Source organism: Phasianus colchicus, chromosome 1 (assembly GCF_987193195.1).
Source record: "Phasianus colchicus chromosome 1, bPhaCol1.hap1.1, whole genome shotgun sequence".
Taxonomy (NCBI): Eukaryota; Metazoa; Chordata; class Aves; order Galliformes; family Phasianidae; genus Phasianus; species Phasianus colchicus.
In genome coordinates, this window is record NC_143436.1 from 87,028,587 (window position 1) to 87,052,156 (window position 23,570).

The 23,570-nt window shown below is 42.2% G+C and overlaps 1 protein-coding gene across 1 annotated transcript; it reads left to right on the forward strand.

Moving 5' to 3' along the window:
• Nucleotides 1-218: 218 nt before the first annotated feature.
• TMEM45A (transmembrane protein 45A) lies at nucleotides 219-20,475 on the forward strand. The gene is made up of 6 exons (XM_031613115.2): nucleotides 219-311; nucleotides 10,320-10,529; nucleotides 12,815-13,027; nucleotides 13,503-13,687; nucleotides 15,803-15,948; nucleotides 16,658-20,475. Exons 2-6 carry the CDS (start codon nucleotides 10,340-10,342, stop codon nucleotides 16,749-16,751), a joined length of 828 nt encoding a protein of 275 aa, XP_031468975.1. The 5' UTR covers nucleotides 219-311; nucleotides 10,320-10,339; the 3' UTR covers nucleotides 16,752-20,475.
• The last annotated feature ends 3,095 nt before the right edge of the window (nucleotides 20,476-23,570 follow it).

A 23,570-nucleotide genomic window follows, 5' to 3' on the forward strand; every position in this document is an offset into this window, starting at 1 on the left:
CGAGTGACTATTTTCGCTGAGAAAACCGTCATCAAAGAATCATAGAATGGCCCGGGTTGAAAACGGACCACAACGATCATCTGGTTTCAACCCCCTTGCTGCGTGCAGGCTCGCCAACCACGCCCGCCGCTCCCGGGGCCGCCCCTTCCCTCTTTCCTCGAAGCCCCCGGCGTCGGGCGAGGACTGTGGGGAGGAGCCCGCCAGCCCCCCACGGCCGCCGGCTGCCGGGGCAGCTGCAGGGCGCCCTCCCGCGGGGCAGCCCGGGCCGGCAGCGGCGGCGCCGAGGGGCAACGCGGGAGCCGGCGGCGCAGGTAAGGGAGCGCGGTGTTCCGCGCTTCGGTTCTCGCAGCCAGCTTTTCGGTTCCTTTTCGAAACGGAGCAAAGCTCGGGAAAACTTTTCCAGCCTCTGCCTCCGCTGCGTTTCGTTTCGGTTTTACGGCGATGGATCGCGTTCTGTTCGCCCAACAGCGTTTAAGGCTGACTGGGTATCCAGCGTTGTGTTGTCCTTCTGAGAAATGGCTTTTGGAGATGTCAGAGCTCAGGAACTGAATGTACAACTGCTTGAAAAAGTATGCTTTTTTTTTCCTATTTCGAACGGGTTCTTTGAGGATTACTATGCACGTATATAGCTCAGACTTGTGATTTCTCCAGTGTGTGTAACTTTGTTTGCTTTGCCTTATAGTGCTATTTTTGTTGTCCTCTTTGAGTTGCAGCGTGTGCTGTTCCATACATCACCATAAGTACTTTGTCATTTGCGAAAGGAATGTATTCAGCATCTGTCTGATATGAAAACTCATCACTGACTGCTGTTGCCTTTCCAAAGTTGGCTCAAAATTTTTTTTGCAACTTTTCAGTGTTGTTTATGTGGATGTTTCCTGTATCTTTCTCTTTACAAACACAAGTAAATCAAACAGATTTCTCTCAGCTACGGAGAAGTAGCTCAGAGCTAATGGGTAGCTCTCAGCTATGGGTAGAAGTATCTGCAGGGGCAGAGAAGCCAGATGAATCTCGAGGAGCAGCATGAATAATTATGCCAGTGTTTGGTTGAGCCGCTCTCTGTTTGCTCTCGCACAGTGAATCTGCCTGGAAATACCATCTTATGGTGCTGCAGACAGCCAGCGTGGCGGCACAAAATTGAGACTTGTGCTTTTCAGGCTTAAGACAGAAATCATAGAATCACAGAATGGTTGGGTTGGAAGGGACCTCAAAGCCCACCCACTTCCAAACCCACTGCAATGGGCAGGGTTGTCCCCCACCAGCTCAGCTGCCCAGGGCCCCATCCAGCCTGGCCATGATTTCCTCCTGGGATGGGGCACCACAGCTTCTTTGGGCAACCTGGATCAGCTCTTCTTGGTGCCAGAACTCTTGTCAGCTGGCTTGTGCTCCACTTCTGAGGTGCAACTGGATGCATTCACACACTGCTGTGGTGGGCAGCGGTGGTCGCTTTGATCTTCTCTAATTTGGTGAGAGTCAGGCAAGCTCCTAAAACCAGGGATTGTAAATAACACTGCTTTTTAAAAAATCTGTTTTTGAAGTGAGTAGCATGGCACTGTCACATTCCTTTCTTACTGTGCAGCATGAGCCAGACCTTGCATGCTGGCGCTGCTTTGTGCCTTAGATGACAAGAAGGTGCCCTAAGTCCCTTCTCATCCATTTATGCCTGAACTAGGACCTGCTCTAACATTTTAGTGCGCTATTGCTTTAGAGCAAAATTCTTAAAACCTCTTCACGTGACTGAACACTTGAACCATTTCTAAGATGTAGATGTAGCATCTGTAATGCCAGTCATTTTAGAAGAGTTGCAGGACTGTTGGGATCCCAAAACTCTTGCTCAGCATCGGTGTCCCTGCTTGTGCCCTCTCCACTGCCAGCTGAGAGACAGCGAGGGCTGCTGCTGCTGTAGTTCTGCATTATGAAGGACTCATTACATTCCCTGATGATGTTGCATTAGCTCTGGCTGATTCCCATCCAGTGAATGAAGGTGATCCTGTAATGACAGCCTGTACCTGTTTCTATGAGGTGTTTTAATTTTTCTAGCTGGGATAACTTGGACAAATATTACCAATGTTACTGACTACCTTGCCAATACTCATTCATTAGTGTTTTTCTTTTGCATCCACGTTTCTGCTGTTGAAAGCCTGTTTCTCCCAAGCAGTAGTGGGTAGAGGCAGTGCATTTGGTTGCCCTTGTGACAAGCAGTACATCTCTTCATGGCTTACAGAGAAAAACTTCCAGGTACAAAGGCAAGTCTGCGAAGGCAAAGCTCTTAATGCAAATCCCTCCATTCCTTGGCTTTATTGGAATTACTCGCAAGAAAGCTTTTTATTTTTTTTTTTCCTTCATATCACAACACAACTCTGCAAGCCCCATGCTCTCAGGTATCATTGGTTACAGAGTCCGAATCCATGAAATTTAAACATGTATTTGAAATCGCTTTGTTTGCCTTTCCCTGCTGAAGCCCCTGGGGGCTCACGCAGGGGCCCATACATCACAGACAGGCAGAATGGCTGGAGGTGAGGAATCGCGTAATGAAATACCTTCAGAAATCATGCATGCAGGAAAAAGAGACTGTGTCTCACAGGAATCAGCAATTTCCATGAGAAGCCAGCACACAGAACACACGTGCCGCTGTGCTCCAGTTTCCTCCCTCACAGGGTACAGGAGGAGCTTGCCTCTTGGAGGGGCCACCTGCGTGGTGCCTGGCGGAGCTGGGCTGTGGGGTTTTGGTATGAAAACTGAGTCCCACCTGTGCCACCATCAATAACTTATTAGTACTTTTGCATGTATTGATGTCAGCTCCATCATGTTTTTGTCAGCTTGATGCTGTCCTTCAGGTGAAAGCTTACCAGCATTCACAGTAGATGACACTTCTGCTTACCATGTTTCTTTAAAATAGTCTTAGTAATATTCTCATTCAAGTTTCTCATTCAAAGCCGTTGGTCACCCTAGCAACTAGTACTACAAAATGAAGTGCTACCTTAATGCCTTTTCCCCCAGTAACTGCTCACTACCATAAGGGAACAACCCCTGCAACACAAGGATAATCAATCATACTAAGCCCTGTCTTTGATACCTGAAAATCTGTTCTTCTCCAAAGAATTCCTCACTTTCTTTTCTTTCAGACCTGGCATACTTGCAGGTGGAAAATACCTTTTTGGACAGCTCAAGCCCTAAATTTTCTCAATATCCCTTTTTTTTTTTTTTTTTTTTTATATGGATACTTCTTCAATAAGTATTTGGAAACGTAAATCATCACAGCAACTTCTAGCAATCTGCAAAGTGTTATGTAAGCACCAAAGACAGGATTCTTCACAGTCCAGATGGTAACTAGTATGGATCACAAATATTTATCTCCATCTGGTAGTCTCGACTGTTTTGCTGTCTTCTTACACTGTTCTGCTGGAACCTTTTTCTATTGTTAAGATGCTGTAAGAGCAGTTCCATAGAAGAGATGCTAATGTAAACCAAATCTTGTTTTATTACATTTCCTCTCCAGAGCTGGGCTTTCAGCTCTAAGTCTCCAGCTGATCCAACAAACATTTGATCTCCTGGTATTTTTCTAGCATGTCTAGCAGGAAGCAGCAAGGATGTAGGTAAACACACCTGGAACTACAAGAAGCCAGGAGTTACAGCAGGCATGTCCAACCAGCAGCCCATGGCCTGGCCCATCCTGCCCTGCAGCCGCTCCCTGCCCCACGCCATCACGGCAGTGGCTCTGCCCCACTGAATGGCCCATCCCAGCCCTGGGCACGCACCCATCACTCACAACAACCACACAGCACTGTGTGAGTGGCATTTTCTGGGCTGAAACTGGGACATGGGGCACAGTGCAGTGCTGACCCTAATGGTGGCAAAAAATGTTCCACATTTTGGTACGTTGGCTGAACACAACCCTTTGAATAATACGCAGATGTGCATTCTGTTGTCGTACAGGGATTTAAGAATAGGTTTCAAGAGTGCTGAAAAAATCATCAATTTTGTGGTATATTTGCAATTCCATTTTAGTCAACATAATCATACTATCTGCACATTTTCAAATGGAATCAGACATTCAACTCAAAAGTTTGATCGTATCTCTCTACTGGACTTTTATAAGCCCTCTCTTACCAGAGAAAGATATTCCTCGCTTCAGTCGCGCCTTCTCCGTGTTATCGCTTTTGGCAATATGTACATTTGTGAGCCTCCTATTTGATGATGTTGGCCTACATCAGATGTGGATATTGGTGGTATGGCAGTAGAGGTTGAACTTTCCCACAAATATTCCCTTACATTTTGTTGCCGTGTGACAGATAGCAGCAAAGGAACAGCCTGACAGAATGACATCTGACATGAGAGTGCATATGAAGCAAAGGTGCATTGGTAAATTCCTCAGTGTGCAAAAAAAATGGCCCCCACTGACATTCATTGACCCTTGCTGAATGCTGATGGAGACCGAACAGTGGATATGAGCACAGTGAGATGGTGGGTAGTGTGTTTTAGCACTGGTGACAGTGGATCACCTCCACTGGTGCAGATTTTTATGAGCGCATCATGCAGGTTCTTGTTCGTTGCTGGCAAAAATGTGTAGCTAATGATGTTGAAAAATAATGTTTTGTTGTTGAGAATGTTCTCTATCTAATAGTGTTATTTTTCTCTTTATATCTGTTATAGTTTTTATGGAAATAAATAGGAAGTATTACTTTCAGAGCAACATACGTATTTTATTTGCAGTCCAAGACAATTCCTTTTCACTCAGTGCAGCCCAGGCAAGTCAATAGGTGAGACACCCATGAGTTATATTCTGCAAAAAGTCCTGGGGACCCAGGAGCAATCTCTTTGGCATGGTTCCAGTCTGATCCTTTGGGAAGAACTGTGCATTGGAGCAGAGATGAGGGAAGGGAAGGCAGGGAAGTATCTACTCGTGCTAGCAGTGCTAGGAAATAATGGACTATGTGTGATCAAATTGGCAGTCTTGGATTCTAAAAGTTTCATATCCCCAGAGAAGTAGTGCTCTGATGTGGAGAGCCAATGGTAAGATAGTTACGGCATGTTTATTGTCCCCGGGTAACCGCTGAGATGAACTGCTTGAGTATGGGAGCAGAAACAGAGTCAGCAGAACATGCAGAGGAAGGAAAAGAAAGCCAAAAAATGGAGGGTCACGAGAAGTGAAAAAACACAGCATGGAGCGCTCAGGCTGAGAGGGACAAGTGTTGTGGAAGGAGGAGCTGCTGTCGAACAGGAGGTACTGAAAAAAACAGAGTAGTTTGGGTTGTGGGCCCAGCCCAGCCCTGTGAGGGATGCTAGCTTGGAATTCCTCCAGTCTAAGGTCAGTATATGGACTTCTGATCCCTGAAGCTTTGGAACTTTCATTTTTCACCCCTACCTTCTGGGTCTGAAAATTCAAGCAAGGTGTGAATTCTCTCATGGATTTCAAAGATAGCTACTCAGAACACTTTTTTTAACCTAAAATTCTTTATCTTCCACCTCCTTAAACCATATCTATTAAGGCTGTAGGGTTGTTTTTTTGAACACTTCAAGAAGTCTCAAGTGCTGCTTTCATATATGCAATGCTTAGCGTAAGTTTAATTTTGAGGTAGCAATCCCATCTGGGAACCTGGGGTTGTAGCTGCTGAAATGCTTTTAGCCTTGACGTGAAATCAGTATTGTATACAGCAAACAAAATAATTACAGATAATTCCAGATCAGCATGACCCTTTGTAATGTTTGCAGTTTAATGGCTGTAGGGTAAAAGGCACTTGCATTGTGAATGCATCTTTGCTTTCAAGTAAATTTGTCTGGGATTTTGCTCATGTCAGATGCATTAGAATGTGCTGGATTTCAGTTTTCACTAGAAGCTGGGGGATCAGGATTTATGCATTGACTAGGAAGTATCTAGCAATGTGTTATTTCCTCCTCTTATCAGTGTGCATTATTTTTACTGACATAATGATTGATTACCATGGGCACTGTGGATGAATAAACACCATTTCAAATAATTTAAATGCCACACTATCTGCTTCCTAATCTGTGGGGGAAAAAAAATAACACTTCATTTTTACCACTGCAGTAACTTTGCTAACATTTCATATTCTGTTTTAACTTCTGTTATCACATAGTTCTGCAGCATTGCAGAAGAGTGAATGGCCTCATAACTCCTGTCATTTGGGGGAAAAAAATTGTTTCTGGTTGACTGTCCTCTTCAACATCCTCCAGGGCCTGATAAACACAGGAAATTACAGGGCATGCTGATGTGACAGAAGAATGTGCAGGCAGGGTAGCTGCGTGCATGCTGCTAGTTCTGAGTGAGTGGGTGCGTGCAGCCTGGTCCTGTGCAGGCCATCCTGCCCCAGGCTCTGGATTTTTAAATGGAGAAGGGAAGAAAAGCAAATCTGTCTACTTCTCTAGAAAGTGACTGAGCAGCAGTAGCCAAGTGGTGTTGCTTACTTTTCCATACAGTTTCCAAGTTATGCTCAGTCCCCACATTGTATCCTCAAGAGATCTCGAGTGAAACCTGTAAAAGTTATGAGGCTTTCCTCTCCAAAAAGTCAGGGGATGTTTGAATCTTTTTTTTTTTTTTTAAGGTCTCTTTCTCACCTTCCTTTCATTTTTCTACTAGCATAAGTGAGATAATATTCAGGCTAGAAAGGCAGCTTTCAATACCCAAGAAAATGCATACCACTTCTTGCATGCTTGGCTTGCTCATTCCCTCCTTCCGTCTTGATCGCCACATTCCCTTCTGACCCCAGGGAGAAAGGTGCAGCCTGAGCTGGGGAATGAACACCCAGGGTACACAAAGCATTTACAGTTAGAAGCGGAATCTGTGGGCTGCCATCGACAACCTGTATTTGCTTGGCAAAGTTTGAGTGTAAAAATACTTTTGCAATACCACCCAGCATGTAATTTCTGGAAAGGCTTAAATCATGCAAAACTTTCTGAGATTACTGCAGGAAAAATGATACTTTGGGCTCACATGTGTGGGGAAAAAAATGTGTCTCGCAGTCACAAGTAGCTGTAAATTACTCTCATTCCTTATTCGAGTCAGCTGCAGAAACATTGTCTAGTGTTTAGTACTTGGAAACTACCTAAACAGCTGTTCCATTGCCGTCCTTGTGACTAGTTATCTTTTCCTCCTCTTCTCCTGGCACCACAGGACCACTGGGTCCTGGGTGAGACTCACAGAACCATAAAATGGAATGAATCTTAAAGATCATCAAGCTCCAACCCCATGCTGTGGGCAGGGTTGCCACCCACAAGCTCAGGCTGCCCGAGGCCCCACTCAACCCAACCTTGAATGCCTCCAGAGATGGGGTATCCACTACCTCTCTGGGCAACCTGTGTCAGTGCCTCACCACCCTCTGAGTAAAGAATTTATTCCTAACATCTAACCTAAATTTCCTTTCTTTCAGTTTAAAGCCATTCTCCCTTATCCTAATCCCTATTAGACTCAGTAAAGAGTTGGTCTCCTCCTGCTTATTACAAGCTCCCTTCAAGTACTGGCAGGCTACAGTGAGGTCTCCCTGGAGCCTTATCTCCTCCAAGCTGAGCAAGCCCAATTCCCTCAGCCTTTCCTCATAGGAGAGGTGCTCCAGCCCTTTGATTATATTTGTGGCACTCCTCTGGACCTGCTCCAAGAGCTCCACGTCTTTCTTGTGCTGGGGGCCCCAGACCTGGACACAGTACTCCAGATGGGGCCTCACAAGGGCAGAGACAATCCCCTCCCTCGCTCTGCTGGCCAACCCTCCTTTGATGCACTCCAGGAGAAGGGCAGCCTTGGCATCCTCTCTGCTTGCATCTCTGGCAAGTGCTGAGCTCTAGGGAAGGGTTGGCAAATGAGAGTGTGGTTGTAGCACTTAGAAATAAGGGGCTATGCCAGCAGCTTTGGCCCTGGCACTACTGAGGATGGAAGAAGCTCTGGGACGTGCACGCCTCACAACATCAGCTCTCCTGTGGTTTATTTGCTAACTTATTGGATAAGACTCTGAAAATAAACCCTCAGACCGATTACTGGGATGGGCTGCACAGGGGGTTGCTGAATTCCCTCTGGTCCCCACAGCAGGGAAGGTAGCATCCTGCCATGGCTGTACGCTTCTCATCCTGCCAGGTTCTGTGGGTCCTGGCATTATACACAGTGCCCTTGACATTATACAAAGCCCCAGCATGCAGCTGGAAGAACTGATGTGTCTCTTTCTGGATAAAATATACAAACAAGTCCCCATGTCTCTGAGTGAACTCAGACCAGAGATTTCACTCCCCTAAACTAGTAATAATCAATTGTATTGCTTACAGTAGTTATTCTTTTTCTGGTTCTGTTTTGTTTTCATTGGATATGAAGTAGCTGCTGCACTCATCATTCTTGTTCCCTTCTTCCTTTCCTTACTTTCTTCCTTTCCTTGTTTTGAATAGTTTTGAACAGAATATCTTGATGGATAAGCCAGATTTATGGCAGACAAACCTTGGAGTATTAGAGCTCTAAATAACTCAGGTTATTTATTAACTCAGTCTACTGACTGAGATTTACCTTTGACGTTTCATGTACTATGCACTACAAACTGCACTAATGCACGGTTATTTCTTTGAACTTACTGCAGCTGTGATCTTCCGGAGGTTGGATTTCCATAGATTTCATTTAGCTTTGTAATGCAGTGTCTCGCTTTGATGAGTGGTGCAAAGTACATCTTTCCATTGAATGCTGTGCACCTATGATGAATAATAAAATATCTAATGAAAAAACCTTTTTAATGAATGGTGTTCGTTGAGTACAGACATAGGGTGGGGAAAGGCCATTTCATTCACCTCTCCTCTTACATTAATTCAAAGAAGGAAAAAAACCTGATGTGTCTGAAAAGACATGAATGCCATTTGGGCCAGCTGGTTTTAGAACAACCAAACCTCTGTTTGGCAACAGGGCTGTCCTCATCTGCAGACATCCCAATAAAACACGCAGGTAAAAACCCAGCAGGCTGGTTTGTCATCAGTGATGTGCTGAGCACTGGGGGGGCTTAGAGCTCGACTTAGCGTTTTGTGAGTGGGCATGGATGTTTCCATCACTGTTACTTTTCTTCTCAATGAGAAGAGAGTGAAATACTCTTGTTTTTTTTCCCCTTCTCCTTTGTGTATAGGTCACCTCTCCTCCTGCAACCACATAATAGTCCTATGGCAACAGTAGGATCTGTGTATGTGGAAAAGTTTCCCCTTCCTAAAAATAATAAATAGAAAAATAACTCTTTAAGTGGAATTTGTCTTCCAGAAATAGGAGTGGGCTCACACTACGTGACTAGGCAGCATTACGTGAAGCATCTGCAAGTACTCCATGGGCCACAAGCCACAGTTTAAAACTTCTTATGCAGAACTGACCATAGGAAATACTTACTGAAAAGAAAAAAAGATCCTCTGTATTCTGTTGATGCCTGGATGGCTCTGGTGTAGTGTGGTGGTGAGATTTTTAAGTAAGCAATAATAATAAAAGAAAGCACATTTTGCTAATTCTCTTTAAGTGGTTTTACTTGATTACAGGTTGTCTATGCAGAGATTTTGTGTGCCTTTGAGTCATGCACAGTAACTTGGCTTATAAAAGCTTAAAGAAAAAATGCAGTCTGATCTTAGAGCTGTAATTTTCATGAAGAAGCTACTGGATCCACGTTAACTCTCCTGGAAGTTGGGATGATGACCCCAATTACTAGATCCTTTTAATGATGCTGCCACTAAACATCTGTGTGACACTGATGAAGCATAACCTTATCACTCAACTCAGTGTACTTGATGGGGCAAGCGTGGCTAGCTGAGGGTACATAATTTACCTATCAAACACTTGATAAGTATCACTTGATGTTTGTAAATCCTCACGAGGCATCTGGGTTGAAATACAAAACTGTGTATTAGTAAGTGGTTACCCATAAGATCTGTACACAGTACATTTTCCCCTCTGTCAGGCATTATCTTGATTTGTGGAGCAGAAAAACATACAATGCTCTGAAGGTGAAGGAGCCAAATTTTGAATATTCGTGTTGTGTGTTTCACTAGTATGAGACTAACAGCGTGCCACTGTACATCATAACTGCTTTTTGTCTTAACTCATCAGCTGCCAGCTTTGCATTTCAGGTCAGCACCTTTGCAGCTGGGTCACTTACTTCTGATCTGCAAAGCTGCGAAACTTTGGAGACTGGCTGTATGTCTTGAGCAGCCAGGGGAGACAAGCACCCAAATGCGTTTTTAAATAGTGTGAGTGCTTATTTCAGTTACTCTTCTGATCAAAGCAGACATCAGTTAAAATGATAACTCACAAAATTCTCCTACTAATCCTTCCAATAATCAATCCACTTCTTTCTTTTTTTTACCCTCAGGTATTGCACAATAGAAAACCATGGGCAATTTCAAAGGCCATGCACTCCCTGGAAGCTTTTTCCTTCTTTTTGGACTGTGGTGGTCAGTGAAGTACCCCCTGAAGTATGTCTGTCGAAAGAACAAGAGTGCTTGCTACCTGGGCTCCAGGGCAGGATTTCAGCGCCTGGAATTTGTTGAGGGCATCATCAAGGCTGTCTTTGCCCTGATTGGTAAGTTGGATGGAGTTGACAAAGAAAATAAAAATGCAAAAGGCTGTTCTTTTTAACAGTTTTTTTTTTTTTTTCCAAAGCTTGTTCTCTGACAAAATGTATTTTGTTCTGTTTTGTTTGTTTGTTTGTTTGTTGTTGACTTATTGTTTTGTTTTTAATTAGTGGTGCAGGAAGGATAGCATTGTGAACAGGTTTATTGACATATTTTTTGTCTTGAGTTCAAGAGAGGATGCCATTCTGAAAAGGGCAGCAGATCGATACATGCTAGTTCTGCTCAGTAAAAAAAAAAAGTGAGGTACTCTTTGGAATCTTCTGATAGTCATTTGGGTCAGAATCGGTGCTTTAATTAATTCCCCTTGGCCTTTGAATATTATGTGTTTCATAACTAGTGAAGCGTCCATTAATAATTACATCATTATGGCTATAGCGTGGTTTCCATCTATAGCACTCTTCTACATATAACTCTTCTACAGAGCTTCTGTAAGATCTCTTAGCTCCTTCAGATGTGGTCCATTTGGGTGTCCGTGTGCTGCTCACTGATTCAGGGAAGGAGCAAAGGTATTTTAGGCAAGAGGCCCTCATGTGCAGCCTGTTAGTACCAGGCAGTAGGGCACTGCTTAGCTCTTTTTAAATCCAGCCATTTCAGCCCACTGCTATGAATGGTTTCAGATGGCCTGCCGGCTCTCAGATGTTGGCAGGCTCCTCAGAGCTATTGATATAAAGTATAAATGCAAATACTTTTTATTAACACCATCAAAAAGTGAAAATACTGACAGAAAGAACAAACTCCAGGTCTTCTTGGTTCCAGGGGTCCTGTTTCTCATGTTGAGGCAAAGTAGCTTGCATAATATACCAATGGGGCCATGCAGAGGACTGTGCAGAGACTTGGAAGTACCTGGCCTTGTCTGGATCTGAATGTGCTGCACAGCAGCCATTTGCCTTTGTTGGGGAAGTAACTAAGTGAGGGGTATGGGGAGCTCAGCATATGTGGGCCTCAAGTTGGAAAAGATTGTGATTTTTATTACTAAGCCTCTATTTTATCTATCTACTCTTCTTTAAATCTCAAAGTTCCCTAGTGTCTAATCCAGGCTTTATCCCCATATGTTGTTCCAAAGCCTTTTTATTGCTTTCCTTTCCCCTCTGGGAGCTGTACCAGTACCACTAAAGTGATGTTCTGATTACAATATAATATGCTTTAAAAAATTATCAAAGCCTGAATAATAATGTTCACTTTGAGGTGTGGGTAAGGGCATCTTTCCTACAAACGTCCCAGTCAGTGTCTAGAGGAAGACGAGCAACTAAAACACAAATCCAATGGAAAGAAAAGCTATCAGCTTAACTGGTTGTAATTTCAATTCCGGTAAGAAATGTGGATGAGAAAGTTTGGCAAGGATGAGCACTTAAAGCAGCAGAAGGAATGAGAACTGCTGTTTCTATGCTAGGAAAATTCGAAAGAAAGGTGAAAAAACTCTGCATTAGTTCTGTAAGCACTGTTCAGTTAGCCAGATAACAAGAGGCCAAAGTAAGGAAAATGATGGAGTAGCAATACAGATACTAATTCTGTATATGTCCTCATGGGACCTTTAATAGCACTGCACAGCGGAAGGATTTCCTTTTATGGTTTTATCATAAAGATCTCCTTTGAACTAAGAGTTTGAACTCTGCCATCCTGCATATTGCGGGGACTGAAGCGGGAAGTCTTTCTTTTGAGAACTTCAGCATGTGTTAAACTCATGTTTTAAACACTGGGAAAGACAGCTGAAAAATTTATTCGATAGCAATCGTTTAAAAATAAAAAGAAGAAAAAGCACATAACGGCCACATCCATTTTTACTACTGGGAGCTGCAGGATGCAAACAGTCCCATCAGGAGTGGAGCTGAAGCCTGGCTTCCTGTGGCTCTCTCCTTTCTGGATTGTCTGATGCTTAATATATGCTTGAGCTCCTCTGTGGTCTTCCCCTCAGCAAATAAATTTATTTCCCCTCTCTTCTACCCACTGCCTTTTTTCCCTGAAAATGTATAGAATATTAATGTCTTTGAGGGCTCTGTGCTTCCATTTGAATTTGCACAACAGCTTAGAAATTTTACTGGAAATGAGCGAACTGGGAAGAAAGAAGAAAAACACAGCAATAGCATGGAGCAGACCAGGAAACTGGACCCAGATGTCTGACACTGTGCGGCTGCATTAGTGTATATTTCTGCCTCCTCTGTTTGTAAAAAGCCTTCTCATCAGTCTCTATCCTAAGCACTGGGACAAATAGCAATATTTCTCATTTCATGTGCAGGAATGGTGGCTGAGCAGTTTGTTCCTGACGGACCTCATCTGAAGTTGTATAATTACGAGGAAAAGCACTGGGATCACTTGATGAACTGGCAGCATGCCACCATGTATCTGTTTTACGGCATTTCAGGCTTGGTTGATATCGTGGCTCATGGGACTAATGCACTGCCAGTGGCCATGGACAGGATGATGCTTTCCTTAGCAGCTTTTATTGAAGGTGAGTTTACTTTTCCCTGCAGAGATGCCTGTGAAACTGGCACACACCTATCAGCCCTTTTATTGGGATTCTCAGTTCAGCCTTGGCAAATGAACTCTATGAGAGATGAACATTAGACACCCTGAAACCTTCAAAAAAAAACAAAAAACCAAGCATTCCTGCTCTCCTTAAACTGCTAAGGATTTGTCCACACTGCAGCCTAAAAGCATGGTCCTGCAGCACACAGGTTCACCTCTGCTTTCCTAAGCTACTAAGATAGTAATAGGAGTGTTGTGAGAATATTTTAGTTAAGTGCTCAGTAGCTCAGGCATTTGCTTCAGTGTATGTATTGAGAGAGTATGCTGCCAGCATTTGTGCTTCTACTGCACAGCAGATCATGCACTGGAACTGCAATACAGACATAGTCAATTTTTACTTTCTGTGAGCACAAGATATCCCTCTTGTTACACTTCTTAAACTACTCAATTTATTCCAGGTTTTCTTTTTTGCTATCACCTTCATGGGAGAGCCATGCTGGATATTCACGTTCATCAGTTATTGCTGTATGCTATCTTTGGAGGTGCTATTTGCATATTTCTGGAAGTTTTCTTCCGTGGCAGTATTGTACTTGAGATGCTCCGTACAAGCCTCTGCATATTACAAGGCAGCTGGTTCTGGCAGGTGGGTCACTGCTTTGCCTTGGGAATGTCTTCACCAACATTAGTCATCTACCCCTTTGCAGGTGTTTGAAAGCTGATATAATATGCCTTTTAAATACAAACCTCAAAGGACTCATGGAAAACAGCACACCATTAATGTCCCTTTAAAGAGGCATTTTGCAGACAATAGGCCATTTTACTCCTGCTGTCTTTTATTTGAATCAATACAAAAACTGAGGTGGTTTTGTTGAGCTCTCCCTTGCTATAGTCATTAAACGTCCCCTCTGATCTCTGTAACATCCTATCCAAATCTGCAAGCCAAATGGCAGCTATTTTACAACCCCACAATGTTTGCTGCTGTGGGAACAGGTGGTCAGTGCCCAAGGGAGAACGGTAAAGGGGAGGCCAGCAGCTCCACTGCCCTGCCATGAAGAAGAATGAAGGCACAAATGATTTTTCACGCACTGAGGCAGGTTGCCTCTTTCTACATTCTAAAAACATTTCAACAGTGGTAACCTCCATTCAAAAGGTATTTAAACTCCCAGTTCCCACTTATCAGGTACTATACAGTTTATAACTTCTCCAGTGTTCCAGTACGTGAGCAGGGGAAGTAACAGTCTAAGCCTGTACGTTTTAGACTTGTCCAGCAACGACTCTTCAGGATGTAGCTGCCATCCGTTGGCTTATGGGATTCTGTTGGATTAATGAATATTTCATAGCATCCCTTTGCTGTTAGAGGGAATCTCATAAATTGTTGCAAACTTATAACAGAGCAATAGGAGTGCTGGTGACTCCATGAGTTTGATCTTATAGTGGAGAACTGAGGTCACTACAGTGATTTTTCTTTCCGGCATGTCTAGACAGCCTTCTCTTTTTTATATGCTGGCCAGACACGATGAATAAAAACGTTTGCTGTTCCTTTGGAGAACTGGACACTCAGCACCAAATCAAACATTTAAATACTTGCTTTGGCAGGAAGACAGACCTCCTAAACGGTAGTATTTTTCTATAAGTGAACTCAAGAGCCCGCTGCTGCAGCACTCAGTGCTTTATTTTCTTTTTTTTTGTAAACATTTCCTCACTGATTTAGGAAGCTTTACAAAAGAGGAATTAGTTGCACTCTTTTATTCTTTGTTGTCTATCTAGTCTAACCTTAAAACTAGTTATTTCTTTAGCTCCAGAGACAGTGTGTTTTCTGTTTCAAAGTAAAAGCTGAAGAACTAAAAAATACAAGCGTTTTAAGTGCGTTTTTTTTTCACACCCACATTAGACTCCAACCGTATGTGTGACTAAAAGCCACATACTGGCTGCAGCATGAAAGATCTGTAGAAGGTAAAGGAGTTTTCTTTCTGCATCATCAACACCTTCATTCATTGAATTCTCAGCATGTAAATGCAAAATGCTCTCCTCCCCTCCTTCTTCCTTTCCCCCTTTTCCCAGTTCCCAAATCCTCAACTAAATGGTTGAGCTTTGAAGAGTGTCATATAGTACAGAGGAGTGGTGCTGGTAAGGTCTGACCCCTCACCAGACATGGGTTACTAATTTTCTAGTTTATGGAATGATATGAATTTGGTCTTCCCCAGCTCCGGCTAAGCAAATCAGCTATATATTTCTCACAAGTTTGTAGCCTTGGGTAAGAAAGCTGGATTTTTACTTTATTTCAAAACCTGATGTTTTTTCCAGATGGAAGCAGATGTAGGGCTTGCCTTTATTTATTGATTTATTATTCATCTTCTGAATTGTTTAACATATTCCTGAACACTGTTGAGAATACATGCGAGTGGCTGGGTGTGTTTTCTGCACGGTGATGAGTTTGTAGTTTGTAAAACATGTGGCTGAGAATTATCCCCTTTCCTTACTACAAGTGGTTCTGGTTGTGCTGAGCCTTGTTGGACCACTTGATCACTCTCTGAGCAAGAGCAGAGGGAATCTGAAACTGGCTCTGTGTCTTCAAAGGCATTTCTGCAGAAGCTTTGTGAAATTATCCATCCCATCTGAGTGTGACTGCAAATCTGTTTCTAATAATCAGCACTATAAGCAAATGAAATGTCTGCTGTGTGATGGGTAGCATAATATATGATACAGCATAGCATACACATCACTTGACGTCTGCTAAATATCTTTTATTTTATTACAGATTGGCTTTGTTCTTTATCCTCCAAATGGGAGCCCAGAGTGGAATCAAATGGATCATACCAATATGATGTTCCTGACCATGTGCTATTGCTGGCATTATGCTTTTGCTATTCTTATACTTGCAGTGAACTACACAATTGTCAGCTGGTAAGTTAACTGAAAACTGTCTAAAGCTATGAAGACCTGTTTGTTTACCAGGAGCTTTATTTTTGGAAGACTTTATCAGCACATCAAACAGGTTCCACAAAGTAATTAATTGTTTTGGAAAGTAAAATGAAATTAGCTATAGATAATCAGTGAGGAAAATGTGACTAGTTGCTTCAGCAGAAAGGAGAAAAACATTCATCAAATACAGTTTGGATAGAATAATGCTTCTAGCACTGATAGTCTTCCACATTTGTAACTGCATAACTTGCAGTGAGTTAGAAGCTGGGGAGACCTTTTTCTCTCTTTTCAGTGCTTGTCTTTACCAATTCCAAGTGGACTTAACAACAGGCTTAATGACTTGAAGATGATTGGTCAGGTTTCACTGCTAGTACTTTCCTTTGACCAGACCTGATTCTTTTTTTCACTAGCCAGTTTCATCCTCTAAAGATAGCCCTTTTCCTTGCTTCCCAGTGCTAATTGTGACAGAATTCTGACTGCTGTGTGAACTTTGTTGTAAAAATTATCCTGATCCTCTTCACGGTGTCTTCAGAAGTGGCCTGTTACAGGTCTTAATAAATCAATCATCTGAATGCCCTGACTTGATGCAAGAGTTGAATAGTTTTTTACCTTCTAAAAGCGGCCATGCTAGTCTTTGAGTCACTGTCTGATTCCTAATATTTATGACAAGCCTTTCTTTTTTTTTCTCCAGGGCAGTCCGGTCAAAGATTAAGCAGTCACAGTCCATGGAAATGGGATTATTGAAAACATCTGAACGAGATCAGGAGTCAGAAGATGAAATTTAGTATGAATATGGCTCAACTACTTTGTCTGCTCTACCATTAGGCTAACTGATACCTCATTTCTTGACTTGTTTACCATCTTATTTGCTCTTAGGTACAGCTTGCAATGGAAATATCATCACCTAAGAATTGTCTACATCTACACAGTTAGATCTTTATTTGTGGAGGATAAGCTTGGTATTGATTCGTGTTGTTTCCACTAGTACCTTGCTTATCACATGCTCAGTGAAAAACAGACTAATATTAGACACTTGAGTGAGGTGGCATTACCAAGTCTGTGTGTTAGACTCATTAAAAGCTAAGCAAAATGTTTTCCATCTGCTGCTGAACGAATGGTTTTGTTTCCACAATTAGGGTGTCCAAATAAGTGTGTTTGTTGAACTGCAAACAGCACAGTGCATAAACAAATTTGCAGACCTGGAAGAGAGTAGAACAACATACAAAATCACAGCCTTGCAGCTGTCTTTTATAACAAATTCACATCTTTGCTTGTGGCTTTATGTTAAATGGAAAGAACTACTCACAGCAAAGCCCTTCAGCATTTCCTTGAACAGTGTGCTGTGTGTTCACTCCTAAACTTCTGTAGGAGGACCAGAGGGGTGTACAGTAAATGAAAACCACCACAGTTTCTTCCTTTGCCTAGACAGTCTTGCCTCTTTGCTATCATTTGGCTTTGAAAGGCAGTGCATTACTCTGTTTCTCCCCAGCACATAAAGCAGCTTTTTTTCCCATAAAGTCGTCCTGCATCAGCCCCTGGCCAAAAAAGCAGTTCCTTTCCCCAGTCTATTTCCTTCCCCTAGGTGGGATTTGGTGCAATTTCAACAAGGTTTGGGGACAAACATACATCTGTACCCAGCACCCGGATCTGGACTAGGTGATACTGAACTGTGAGGTTGTGAGGTGGATGAGATGGGTTTGCACCTCTTCCCACAAACGCTGAGCAGTCTATGCAATGCAAAACAGTGATCAGTGTGAGGGCAGAGGTTTCCTTCAGAGTGGTTCTGTGCCCGGCTGGCTAAGTGCTATTATTCTCTCTGTATAATAATAAAAAAAATTCCTTTTTTTTTTTTTTTTTTTTTTTTTTTTCTTTAATTGCGTTTATTTTTTCCACTGGAAAAGCTGCAGCCAGGCCCAGGGTGCCCTCTCCAGCACTCAGTCTCACTTGGGACATGCTCCAACCTCAACAGTTGCAATAGCAAAATAACTGATACGTGGCAGAAGGCAGTAGAAGAGTGAGTGTGTAAGCACACTGCCCCCGTGGGGCTAACTCCTGCAGCTGGCTCTTACTCTCTTGATACCTTGCAAAACCGGGCTTCTGCAGCAGGGCAGCATATGCTCAATTTTCCAGGGGTCTGATGACAGGAGACGTGCTGATGGTCATGGGTGATGATGCATGGTCAGCTGTGGTGAGGCGCTTATCCTGGAAAATAGCTTTTAGCATTTAGAACATTCCACCTAAAAATACTATTTTCTAGTTGCTGATGCAGGAGTTCTGTTCAAATAATATACTGGGTTTGGTGCTGCAGAAGTATTTGTTCTGTTATTCTGCTATTTCCATATTCTCCTGAGGGAATGTAGCACTGGGCTCTGGAAGAGAGAGTTGTAGGGTCTGGCCCCTCCAGTTTCCAGTTTCACCAGAAGAATGAGTAACATAAAATTACTAATTGTGGTAAGCTGATTGCTTAAAAAGATGAGCAAAAACATAGTTTTTAGCTCAAGGGGAAATCAGGACTCAGGAAAAAAAAAAAAAAAAAGCACTAAATGCTTTTTTCTAAAGCTATTTTACTTCATTTGTAAGATTTTCCCTTTTGTCTCCTCTCTTCCAAAGAGAATTTTTGTTAGCTGCATGTGCTGTTAATGCTGAGTTTTAGAACATCAGTGCCTTTCTAAAATAAACAGGGTCATTTATTTTGAAGGAGAAAGAACTTTTCTCCTCATAGACAGAAGCAGTGCAAGTTTCTTTGGTGCTTTTCTTGACAAGCCCGGTTAATACTGTACAAATATCAAGGTGCTGTATCTCTAAACTAAAGTGAAATCCTAAGCAGGAAAAAAAAAGTATGTTGACATGGCTGAGTTTTGATATGTCTTTTTAGAAGAGTTCAGTTGGTCCTTTTCTAAATTATTTTAGATCTTTCTTCACCACGTGTCATGACACTTGAAAGTAGTGTCAGATTATCTATCTGAATCTACATCAGGATGTAAAACTAGCTGGCTCCCAGACTTTTCTGTGTTTACAAATGTAGACTAGGAAACTTCAAATACATAATCCTAATATCACTGTTTTTCTTATTGTTTGCTCCTCTTCACTATCTTTCTCTGAAGTGCCTTGGAGATTTTGGCAAACTTTAACAAAGTGTCTCAGGACATCACTGTAGATTAATATGTCATTTTTGTAGCTCTCGCTTTTGCAGCAGTTTTACTGTAAACTCTGAAGGAATGGATATTTAATTCCTTCTCAAAATCTAAGACTTGAGTTTCATTACTGCAGTTTCATTAAAGTCAAATTTTCTGTGAGCATAAAGGGAAGGATCCTTCAGTTTGCTAAGGAGCTTGACTGCTAATAGCATCGGGGCTACCTAGGCCAAATGCAGCATATCATTGCACCCAGCTGTAACTTAGTACTCACTCATTGCATTACGTGGCTGGGGTGTAAAGCTTCTGTATTGCTGGGAAATGGAAAAGATGGTTACTTATGGAAGAGAACCTGGGGAATGTTACAAAAGTCTATCTCAATGAGCCAGAATCTGTTGGCAAAATGACAGGTCCTCATGGGATTCAGTCACCTGAGCGAGCTGTGAATATGGAAGCTGTTTGGCAAAATCCTGCTTTTTCAGAAGCAGAAAGTGCCAGTACTCAGACTTAACGGCCAGGAGAGCCGCCAGCTGCCACTTTTCCTCTTGGGACCACCTCAGCTTCATGAGTTCAGCTTTGTCCCTGTCCATGCCTGGATGTTATTTCAACAGTGTTTGTCTGTCTGCTTGTTTTCTTTTGCGAGAGCCTTAGCAGAACTCAGCCTGCTGAGGTATCTCCTGCATCTCCTCATATTCCCCTCTGGTGAATTCTCTGTAAATGATCAGAGACCACCAGACACGCTAGCTGTGGTGCTGCTTTGCTTAGCAAAGGTGCCCCTAAAAGAAACCTGAAGTGGAAGTGAGTGCAGTCTATTACCAAGAACTATAGGATGTACTGCTTCCAAAACCTCTCTTTGTATAAAAGAAGGTGGCATTGTATTACCAGACTTGAAGAAATGCAAGTAAAACAGGTACTGAAGTCTTAAAGAAAGAGCAGTTTCTTGGATTTGCTTTTAATATGTAGAGTGTTATGGTGGGATTCTATGCATAATGTACCACAAAGGACAGAAACAAGCACTTCAGGGGTGGGTTTTCATTACACAGAACATCTGACTCAGTCTTTTCAAGTGTTATTCAAAACAGATGTCCAAGAACAGGAGGGCGCCTTTGTGGTGGAAAGGGTACAAGTGTTGGCATTTCACTAGTGTCTGATTTTGCTGGAACTGAGTGAGTGAGGGAACTCTGACAAGTTTGCAAACACCACTCAGAAAAGGTAGCTGCTCTCAGAAGAATTTAAATTATTGTTAAATATTGGTGTCTTTTAAAAACTATATGGTAGTGTGTAATCGACAAGATATGCCTGTAATTTTATTTAAATAAAATCAGTTTATTCATCTGAGATGTCTGTTATGCTTTCAGGGGAAAAACATAATCATTATGGGGCAGGATGGGATAGATAGGCATGTTACTCTGACAGCCCACCTAGAGTAAATTTGGCAGTGCAGGGGATTTCATCCTAAATACTGAGGTAACAGAAAGCTTTGGTAAATCTGGTACTTTAATGTACTACCCCTATATGGTTCAGTTTTGCTGGTCTATGGCAGTTGAGTTAGGGCTGCAGAAGTTAACGGAAGAAAACAGAATAGTTATTTATCCAAAAAGTCTCTTAGTATGTGCAATAGCAGAATAAAGACTGAATTTCAAGTACTCCCAAGGACTACACATCCATTAAAAGGGAGGAGAATGACTGGAAAACTGCTGGGCACTTGCCTCTAAAATCTGTTCTAGGTAAAATATGTACTTGCTCAAAATATGTGGAAAAAGCTTAATATTTGTCGAACAGGGCATTACTAGTCTTCAAATGACTTTCAGAATAGTAATTTCTAGCAACTCGATGTGAAATCATTGCAGTTTATGGATTTCTGTAAGACACTACATACACTTCTTAGAATAAAAATACATTTTAATAAATAGTTGAAAAAGCATAATTACAAATACAACATCATGGTTTGGAGCTTTATTCAGAAAAAAAAAGTTCTTGTGTAAGGGCTACTGCATTTTAATAAGATATTCTGAAAGGGATGTTAGCCAAGGGGTCAACATCACTGCAAGGGCATGAAATGAGATGGTTATGTCTGCAAATTGTTGCATCTATGAAAGGGAGAAAGAAGAAAAGGACAACAGGTTGCATTTCTAAAGAAGATCCATGCAACTGATTAGCAACTGAGCAGATAGAAATTTCCTCTAGCTAGTCTGTTTCCAGTGCTGTTTAGGTGGAATGAGGTTCCCAGATACACTCTGGGTTTTTATGGCACCTGTATGCAACCCCAAAAGCAACGATGCTGAGTTCCTGCTTAACAATTGAATGACAGCATGAGTGAAATCCTACAATGATAGAATCATAGAATCCTGCACTGCTTTGCTGGAGTTTTACTTGTTTGTAACTGTGATTCAACCAGATGTAGTTGACACATGAAAAAATGTCAAAGATGGTGTTTACTGCTGGCACTGCACTTTATTTGGGCTTGAAAACAAAAAATAGAAAGGAAATAAGAAACATCTGGCTTCAATTAAGTCTCAAAGGAAATGGAGAGAAGCAGAAGAAACACATCCAGTCACTCAAGAACAGTTCTGTCTTCCCACAGCTGTGTCACATACAAACTTGCAAGTAATAAGGTTTTCTTTCAGTTTGATTTTTCTATCATATAAGAAAAGTTTATTGTTTTCATAAATAAAATATACTATCCTCTAGGATGTATTTTTGTTTAAATTCTGCCATCTGTTTCCTTATGCCATTATTGTTTGATTATTGAGGCTTATATAAAGAGCTCTGGTGAAGTTAGAAGCTCCCCATCTTTTCAGCCTATAGTTCTCCTACCACTTCCCAGCTGACAAACCATCTTCATTTGCAACCTGAGACAAAATTTTGGAATCATGGTAGAGAGACAACATCTCACTCAAAGACATACAGTGATATCAGATATGTAAAGGAATGAAGGAGAGATGATATTTTCACTGAACAGTAAAGGCAGCATTAGTAAACACGGAATTTAGTTTTTATTTCTTTCCTGCTTTGCTATCTCTGTGAGTACACAAGGCCCTTGCTATCACACGGAAGCACTTCTAAGAGCAAAGGACACTAGATGTGGGAGCTGAGTATGCTTTTAATAACAATCCTCACAGTTGGGTCTATACTGAATATAGGTTAAGTCCGTGTTGGACTATTCTGTGACTCATTTTCCCCCCAGAATGCCCTGTCTATTTATGTCTGCCTTGCTCTCACTGGCTCTACACAAGTCCTTTTTTTGAGACCTGTTTCTAAACTTGGGATGAAAGTGCTTCTGCAGGCAAAGAAGCCTAAAAAGCCCCCTTCCCTTCCTAAGAGCTGCTGAAGAACACCATGTAAAAGCAGGGCGCTGTTCCTGCTCGTGTACCAGGGACTCATTCACTGGTTACCAATGAAAAAAATGTCAGTCTTTATTCTGAATCATTTTTTTTAAATAGCTCTGCTTGCCTCTTCTTTTTGACAGTGACAGTGACATTAACATCATACTTTTAAATTTGTCAGTAGGAGACATGATAGCATGAAGAGAATTTTGGTTTTAGCAGTTCCTGAGTTGTAAATTTTCTTCTTCACATTTTTTGTGCATGTTTTTCCAGAATTTTCTTTCCCTTTCTCATTCTATCTGAATGAGACAGATGTCCTGCAAGCCCAAAGACACAGGTTCTATTCCTTGTTGCCTCAGTGCCTCCTCATTTAATGGAGGAGATGCACAGAGATGATGCAGTGAGGCTCTCCCCAAGGGACACCATGGTTTGCATCTGGAATCCCTTCAAGAATAAGGTAGATGACACTTCTATTTCAGATGGGGAGAAGTGAGAGGTTACTACCCACATACCCCTCTATTCACCTGGAGCGCTGCATCCAGATGTGTAGTCCTCAGTACAGGAGAGATGTAGACCTGGGGGAACACATCCTGAGGAGGGCTACATAAATGATCCAAGGGATGGAACACATCTACAAGAACAGGCTGAGAGCTGGGGTTGGTCAGACTGGAGAAGAGAAGGCTCTAGGAAGACCTGACAGAGACCTTTCAGTATGTAAAGGGAGGCTATGAAAAAGAAGGAAGCAGACTCTTTAGCAGGATCTGTTCCAACAGGACAAGAGGAAATAGTTTCAAACTGAAAGTGGGGAGATTTAGTCTGGATATAAGGAGAAAGGTGGCTTTTTTTTTTTTTTTTTTTTTTTTGTGTGTGTGTGTGTGTGTGTGTGTGTGTGTGTGTGTGTGTTTTTTAAAAAGCAGTTATGGAGCTGGCACAGGTCGTCCAGAGAGGTGATAGATGCCCCATCACTGAGGACACTCAATGCCAGTCTGGACTGGGCTCTGAGCAACCTCCTCTAGCTGTAGGTGTCCCAGTTCCTTGCAGGGGAGTTGTACTAGATGATCACTAATGGTCTCTTCCAATTCAGAAGATTCTATGATTCTGTATTCCTCTTATTTAACTGTTGGTGGTTGCACCATGGTGTGCC